The 8,869-nt window shown below is 39.0% G+C and overlaps 1 protein-coding gene across 1 annotated transcript in view; it reads left to right on the top strand.

The window, feature by feature from the left end:
* The window catches only part of LOC107086803 (probable G-protein coupled receptor 158), a 110,952-nt gene extending 103,167 nt beyond the window's left edge, over positions 1 to 7,785 (top strand). Inside the window, exons 12-13 of the mRNA XM_015378001.1 lie at positions 1,305 to 1,849; positions 3,843 to 7,785. Of these exons, the coding sequence (XP_015233487.1) occupies positions 1,305 to 1,849; positions 3,843 to 4,790 (1,493 nt within the window). The 3' untranslated portion in view covers positions 4,791 to 7,785. The remainder of the gene's footprint in view (positions 1 to 1,304; positions 1,850 to 3,842) is intronic.
* The last annotated feature ends 1,084 nt before the right edge of the window (positions 7,786 to 8,869 follow it).

The raw sequence follows: 8,869 nt of genomic DNA, 5'->3' as shown, positions 1-8,869 counted from the left end.
AACACCTGATTCCAATAATTTGGATGGGTGAGCAAATACTTTTGGCAATATAGTGTATATTATATTTCAAAGCCAATAAAGAGAATCTAGCATAAGAGAAATATGAACTCTCTTTTTTAATTTTCATCAGAACCCTGCCTTCAGCATTTTGGATAAGCTAAAAGCTGATAGTAAAGAATTACAGTAGTCCAGCCTTAAAGTAACACATGCATGGACTAGTTTCTTAGCATCACCCCTGGACAGGATACTTCTAACTTTTGGAATATTCTACTGTAGACAGGTCCTGATCCTGAAATAAGGATCAATCCTGATCCTAAAATAAACGCATTTTATTTTTTTTCACTTTATTATCTGAGATCAATTTAATCCTGACTAAACCTGACTAATCAGATTATTTTTTTAAAGACTCTCGTCCAGCAACAACAATTTCCGTGTTGTCTGCATTCAGAAGCAGAAATTCAGAGTCATCTAGGTTTTTAGGTCGCCAAGACATGCCTGTTCTCTATGTAATGGGTTAATTTCATCTGCATTTATAGACATGTATAGCTGAATATCATCAGCATAACAGTTGAAATTAATCTTAAGTTGTCTACCAATTATATCAATTGGGAGCCTATGATAAACAGAATTGGCCATCGCACTGATCCCTGTTGTACTCCACAGGTAACCCTGGAGCTGCAGGGAGATTTTTAATTAATGTCAACAAACCATCCTGTTATTTTCATATAGATGTCTATATATATAGATATATATATAGATGTCTAGATTTATCTATTCAATCTACATGCAGAATGCCTCATTTGAATGCGTGCAATCACATAATAAGACATTTTTTCTCACGAACAGGATGGTGTAGTTTGCTCTTTGCTGTAAACAAAAAAAGCTTTGACTGTCTCCATTGATAAACTTTGTGTCATACATCCATTTCAAATGAGCATGTTAAAAATCATCATTGTCATATGAAAGTTTGATTAATACATTTTGTAGCCCTTGAGCAATAAACCAGTGTAACTGGAGATTCGTGATTGAATCCTGAGTGACAACATAAAAGTCTGAATGTCTCATACTTCATATTTTATGCTTGTTTTATGCTTTATGCTATCCCTCCAGTTTGAAATAAAATGTTTCAGTCTGTGACAAAAGGGAAAAAATGACTAAAACACAGACTACGTGGTAAATAGGGCACAGCTAGAGACTTTGTCTGAATAATGATAGATAGGTTCAAAAAGTATAACCTACTTAATGTGACATCAAAGAAAATGTGGCCTTCTTTTACGCTTCTCTGTTTATAAATCTTTCCCCAGGAAAACTTCGAGACGACTCTCTGAAAAACAAGGTCACAGGGCTGACGAAGTCACTCAGCTTTGACCATGTTTGTGAGCAGGATGCTGAAACTGGAAGCCAAACTGGCTCGGTTCCAGGAGACAAAATGACTCCCGTTGGAGAGGGGTCTTTTCTAGGGTCCCTTATTAGCCGCAGACACAAAAAGCATCTGGAACCAGCCGGGACTCTGCCGAGGCTAGAGTCCGCTGAGTCCACTGAGTCCGTTCCGCTCTTCTGGAAGTCTGCCAGCGCTCATAACCTCACCCATGAGAAAAAACCCATCCACCTGCGGACTTCCATCATGCAGAAATCTCTGAGTGTGATTACCAGTGCCAAGGAGAAGATGCCAGTACTTTCTAACAAGACTCAAAGTGTGGAAGATGGCAGTAAGAAGGGTCAGAAGGCACCGGCAGAGAGAACTCTGTCAGAAGTGGATGAGATGCCTGAGCATTTCCCCAAAATGATCATTAGCCAATCAGTGGAGTACTCCAAGACTCCCTTGAAGATGGGAATAATGAAACAACAGGTAATACTGAGCGCATGTATAGGTAACCTACACATATTTATTCATCTGTAACTGTATAACATTATGTCATGGTGCATCCACAATGGATTGTCCTGGAGCTTAGCTGAACTGACCAACACAAAGTTTCTAAACAGGAAAGAAAATGAAACATAGAACACATATTTTATAGATAAAATCCAGAGAATTTCTATATACATTTGGAATTACCCTCAGTCAAAAATGTGTTTTCGCTGTAGCTGCAGGTCCTCTTGACCGGTGCATCTACCATCTTTTCACAGCCAGCTTCTTTTTCTAAAATATACCTGGATGTGGCCTGTGAATTCCCATCACAGCTTGTGAATTTAGGCCTGTAGTTTGATAATGTCTTTCTCAAACTAAAAAGGCTGTGGTTTTAACCACCCCTCTGCAGCTCCAGGTCTGACTTTAGTGTTGTCATTCTGGTGGAAGGTGATCCTTCACATCTACTTTTAAGTGTTTTGTAGCTTCTTACAGGTTGTCTCCCAGGATCCTTTCTAGACCCTTATGTGTTTAGCTTTTATCTTCCCATCTATTCTAATGAGCTTCCATGCACCTATTACCATCATCTTTAAGCTATGCTCTTCTTGCACAAACTGTCATTTTAGACAGAGTTTAAACAGAGTCACAGCTTAGTGGGTTGGCAGTTATTGCATACTTATTTGGGATTTTGTCGTATAACCTCACCCTGCTTTAAACATTGCCATAACCATTATCCCTGGCCTCTGTGCTGTTTTCATTGGTCTTCATGACACTTTTCACAGTAAAGTGGAACGAAGGAAAACAACTGCTACAGTTTTTATTTCTGTTAGTTAAAATATTCAAAAGCAAAAATTGTTTTCCCCCCAGTTCACTACTATGTACTGCGTTCTGTTGGTCTATACCTTTAAAGAATATCAAAAATACTTTAAGCTATGTAGCGTAACAAAAAAGGGAAGACTCAGATTAATTTTTTTATACTTTATCAAGACACTATGTGTCAGGGTTCCCGTGTGTGTGTGTGTGTGTGAGAATGTGAGTGATGCATCTCTTCCAGAGAGGATCTTGGTGGAGAACCTGTAGTCTACACAGGTGGAGCTTATCAGTCTCATCAGAGAGCTGGGCTTTAAAGAGCAGCAGAGCCTTCACTCAGGGCTGGTTTCTTGTTGTTGTTTTGTTGCTTCCTTGTCTCTTGCTCCTCTCATGAATTTTCCCTGACGTTTATTTGATTTTGTTTGGTTTTCAGTACTTTTGCACTTTTTCTGGATTTTTCCCTCAATTGCCTGTTAGTACTTATTAAATCAGCAAAACTCAAAACCTCCACCCAACCTGACGCTATGATTAATGTGTTGGGAAATCCATAACCTATTTGTTATTCTCCTAAATCCTTCTCCTCACTAACATTTACAAATATTAACATAATACTAGGAAAAATGTTTGCATCAAACAAACCTTCTGAAGTTCAGGTCCTTAGCCTTCTTGTTATCTGTTTAAAGTCTTGCCCTCTCTTTCAGTCTAAAGGACCTCTAGACAGAGCATGTTGTAGAAAATACTATTTCCTTTCCTGTGCCTTTTTGTTTATATCTCTGCTAAGTCTTCACTCTTTCTAAAATATTAAAACCTTCAATGAAAATGAAAGAATATAACTAGATAAGTCTTTACACTTAGACAGTTGTTTGCAAGGGATTAATCATATTGTTGAAAAAGAGATGTCCATTTCCAACATACTTTTCCAAAGCAAAGTAATTAAAAAAGGGGTCAAATTTGTTTTAAAACTTGATTATCAAAGTCAGCTGATATGAATGCATATTTTAGAAAAAGTAGGATTACAGTATAAAGAGTGCACTGCAGACATCTTTCAATGTAACATAAAGAGCCTATTATTTTAACAGTTTGACAGAAGAGCCCTAAACTGATCTCTTTTAGTTCTGAGCTTAATGTTTAAGTAAGAAAGTCATCTTAATGTCATTGTCTTTTTTATTACATATTTCTTTTTCAGGTAAGCGGCAGTCAGCCATCCATTTGCTCTGAGACAGGGAGGAGCCTCTATGATGTTTCGGAGGTTTGTCCCTGGGAGCTGGATGAAGCTCAGACTCCCACTGAGTCAAAGATCCAGAAGCATGTTTCCATTGCTCCATCAGAACCTGCCTCAGGTCGAAGGGGCAGTAGCAGCAGCTCAGGAACTGCCAAAGTCAGTCGGTCTCAGCAGAGGCAGAAACCTGGGCAGTCTCCATCAAACAAGCGGCGCTCTAAGGAGAAAGGGGGAGAAAGGGAGGAGAGGAAGGCTAGGCCACCAAAATCACCTCTCCCTCTCAAGCCGGACGTGAGCCCCTGGCAGTTTGATGAGCAGCCCATGGTTGGAGGAGATTCTGACTCCATCTCTCCTGACAGGATCAGGAGAAAGAAAAGTGTCACACCAACTGATGGGAAACCTAAAGGACTCCACTCAGACCACTCCAAGTCCACAGGGAGCCTCTTACAGCCCCCATCTCTCATGGTGGAAATCTGCCCCTGGGATTACGGAGGCCCCCCTTCTCCTAAGCAGGAAAAAACCTGCAACAGTCCCATCTTGCACAATAAGAAACGTAAGGGCTCCTCCTCATCCGCCCACAAATCAGAGAAGGATAGAACGAGGGAGAAAAGCAAGGAAAGGCGTAGCTCATCCAGCAAGCCACCATCGGAAAGGAGACGGGTTAGCCAGTCCTCTGAGGGTGGAGGGATGGTTACTGAGAGGAGGAGGAGCTCAACCAGAGACGTCGAGGTTTTCTCCCGTGACTACGAGCCCTCGCACACTCACAGCGGCATGGCTCAGACTAAAAAATCCCCTGAAAAGAAGAAAGAGAAAGCTTTGCGCAGTAGTTATAAACCTGCAGTTCTAAGCAGCGCAAAAATGGTTGACGTTTGCCCCTGGGACTTCCCAGAGAAGGATTCAGGGGAGAGGGCATGATAACTGTTGGGATGATTTGATCCTTCTATACTCGCTGAGTGAGAGCTCAGAGAACAAAGGGAAGCTAAAAATATACCAGCGTGTTTGGTACATTTTTTTCCCTCTTCATGTCATCTAAGTGAAAAGGGCCTTGTAAGCCCTTTAGGTCTTCTGTCCAGACAGACCTATTTACAGAGCTCTCAAAGCAACCTTGTTGCTTTAAAAAGGACATTTATTTTATCTGCACACCTGCCTGCACATCTGTCATAGTTTGTATGTTTTATCAGCTTTAATACATCTTGAAGGTATGTAAAAGATTCATGCCTGTGCTAGTAAGCTGAGCAGACAATCATCCAACTGTAAAACCTGAGTTCCTCGGCTTGAGCTCAGCGCTTGTTGAAAAACACAGAGAGAGCAAAAAGAAAAACTTCAGGAGGAAGGAGAACATGGGCTCTCAGGCTCTAAGACATGGGAGTAAAACAACAGACACCACTGCAATTCCTTGTCTTTGGGCAAAATGCATTATTAATGGGATGAAAACGATGTGTTGGATTAACCAATCATGGGAATAACAAAGCTTTGCACTACAGCTTAATGAAGGAAATGGTTTGATTAAACGTTCTCCATTTGAAATGCCTTGCAAAAGCAGTCATATCCCAAAAATATTTTTATTTCCTCATGCTACATTCACAATCTGGGGCATCTTCATTTAAGCCCCCATTATTATGACAGCCTTAAATAAAACCCTCTGTCAACATTTGCATTCACAAATGAGCTTATTTGTATCTAGAGTTGGCATGTGGAATTTTAGCCTCCTTGTAGTTAAACCACAGCTGCTCTATGAAGCATCCTAAGGTTTATTGATTTAATTGGGGTCATTTACACAAATTTGACTCATGGCTCTCTATACAAAAAAAAATGTAGAGAAATATACATCAAGATTGATCATGCATACCAATTTGATCCGTCATAAAGCCATGCAATCAAACTTAGTCTTTTATTTCAATCAGGGAAAGCTTGTTCTATCTAAGAAAATCCGGTGGTTGCAGTGATCTTTTTTAAAGAACAAGCACATGGTTACAGTGGGAAGGAAAATTCCCAGTTAAAACCAGGTTCAATGCTAACCACCATCTATCACGTCTGAATAATGGTTGCATAAAACCGAGCACAAAACAACACAGAAATCCTGGTCCAGGAACACTTTGAATAAAAGTAAGGAGTTATTGAAAGGAGTAGGTCCTTGAGTGGCTTCATCTAGAAGAGAAACACAGGTTGACATATACGTTTTGAACTTATGGTAGTATAAAAAAAACAGCCTTATCGTATACATATAGTCAGTGACTTTGTTGATATTTAAACACTTTATTTTCCTTCTTCTTTAGAAATAAGTAGAATCTTTTCCTGGCCTGCCATGGAAAGTATCAATTAAACATATTAAAAAAGTGTTTAACATATCTGAATGGGAAATGAATACTTTTGCAAAGCTCAATGTTTTTTTTTTTTTTTACAAAGTCATTGCATGTGGTAAAACTATCCAGCATCAACTAATTAAATGTTTACTGGTGAACTTGTTCTCAAATATGACAGTGGGAGTCTAGATGTCGTTGCGTCCGGTACTTGTTCATTAACAAAGAACATGATGTTATAGAAATGGCGTGCATTGCTGTCAGAGTTGTCCAACTGCTTTTCATATGGCATGCTGTTTACAGTTGAGCAGTACTGAGGTTGTTATTTGCTGTTAACCCTAATCTCCTGGCTCTCCTGGTTACACATATTCTTATAGGTATAAAGAAGAACTCTTTTCATCAAAAGCTGTAGTTTCCCCACACACACAGAGTGAAAAACAAAGGACCAAAGCTGAAACCGCCTACCGTGGATGTTGTGAATAATGCATTTGGTCCCCTCCTTAGCCCATTTTATCTGCCTGAATGCACTCCCCTCTTACTATTGCACATATTCAGCCACTAAAAATCCCTTCGCATGACTTGTTTTTTATTTTTGTTTCTTTCTTCCTCTGCAACAGAGTGTAAGTAATTAATCATTGTGGCATCATTTCAAACATAAACAACAACAGTCAGGCTGTCTGTCCTGTGATTAGCCACCCACCACTGACAGCTCATGCCATTGTGTCAAACAGCACTCAGCTCAGAACCAAGATGGTTGTGTATGCATGGCAGCGAGAATATGAAGACCCCATCAATTCACGAAAATCATGAAATAATCACAACACGTCTTCTAAATTGGGAATATTTTTGAAGCACATTTTTAGATGTACCAATCATGCACTTGGTGTGTAACATGAATGGCTTCATGATCAGATGCCTTTTTGTAATTGACTCCTCTCCTTTGCCAACTACATGTTATCTATTGCTTGTTATCCAGTATATTGTGGCTCGAGCAGATTACAAATGGTTGTACCCTCCACATGCAATTATTTATATAATGTACTCGGATTGTGTTGCATGTACAAACAGTACAAACTGTTCTCAATTGGGATTAAAGGTTTCTACAAAAGCAAACTCATGGAAACTTTCAGTTCTTGCTAGGATGGTAATAATAAAATGTGTGTAAATAAATAGCCCATACTGCTGTCTAAATAGTAATATCTTTTACAGAAAACAACAATATCAATGTGACAACTTTTGCGATAAAGAACTCCAGTTTACTAAAATTGCAACTTGTCTCAGAGCTCAACAAACTTTCTTCAATGTAAAACAATACATTCTGTAATTGTCCATGCCAACACTGCTTATTCAAATAAAGTTTCTTTGTGTGAATGCTATTTAGAACAGTCAGTACAACAGTGCCACCATATGGCAGGACAGAGTTATTGCATGTTGTTTATTGTTGTGCAACATGCTATAACTCTAATAAAAAAAAAAAAAACAACTTTAACGCCATTGGAGTGATTTCATTGTCACAATCTAATTATTATAAGTTAGAGATTGGAAGCTAATTAGAGAAAGGCTTTTTTCAAAAACAGACAAGCAGTTCCAGACAGGGGGCCAGCTAGGGCCAGGGTCCTTGCAGAACCGTTCCTGGCCCCTTTACTGAATATGTGATTCTTAATAATGTTCTTATTATAATGTGTGTTGGCAAAGACACTGTAGCTGAGCTTCATTGTAATAATATAACTTTTTACCCCTACTGTTTTACTTTAAAAAAAAATTAAAAGTCCAGGTGTTGCAACTTCAGCTTCTGTCACATCACTGATTTTCATCTACTAGATCAGAACAACCTGCAGCAAGAAAACTACATTTTACATCAAACTTTTTATTCTCTATTAGTTAGTCCTTCCTCTACAGTATCTGCTTTGCCTTCCCTCTGCCTCAGCTGCTGCTAGCTTTGCCTGGTTAGCTCTTTTTGTTTGCTTGATGTTTGTCCAACCCGGAATCAGTGTTTAAGCTCTGCTTTTATCATAGTTCTCCACTGAATCCTTTCATTATGCTTCCAAGGTTGTTTGTTTTTAACCCAGTTCCTTGCCTGTGTTCTTTGCTCTGATCTTAATTGTAATTGCCATTAAGGTTTGTGTTACACCATTTGAACTCACCATCTAGCTTTCACATGGTCCATCTCCTAACTTTTTTTTTTACTTTTAGATGCAGACTGACTCCTTCTAAGTCCATAAACCTGCTAATTGATTACTAAAGCTACATCTGGAGTAAATATTACTACATGTCTTATAAAAATGCTATTTCCACCATATTGTGGCTTATACAACAATGGAACAGATCACCAAATTTACAGTTGTCCAGCAGACAGTCACGGATATCCTGTGCTCACTAACAAAACTACTGTACCTGTTTACAGAGGGATGTAAAACAATAATTTTCATAGGAACTTGAGTCAAAAAGGTGTTTTGATGCAGCAGAGTGAACAGTGTTTAACAGAACTGTAAAAAGAAGCCCCTTCCTGTGCTCACAAAGCGTGGAGCTGGAGTCAGAGCTTTAAGATAGAAGTTGACATAAGCAAAAACTGTTTTATCCTGTAATGTTAACAGGCCTACAATACAGACAGAAATTTCATATTTGGGCTCAATAGGAAAACAGTTAAGGCTGTTGCCAGAGGTGTCAGGTAACAAAGTACAAATACTTTGTTAC

The sequence above is a fragment of the Cyprinodon variegatus genome, unplaced genomic scaffold, assembly GCF_000732505.1.
Source record: "Cyprinodon variegatus isolate N-32 unplaced genomic scaffold, C_variegatus-1.0 Scaffold163, whole genome shotgun sequence".
NCBI lineage: Eukaryota > Metazoa > Chordata > Actinopteri > Cyprinodontiformes > Cyprinodontidae > Cyprinodon > Cyprinodon variegatus.
This window is presented reverse-complemented; position numbering and strand designations above follow the sequence as displayed.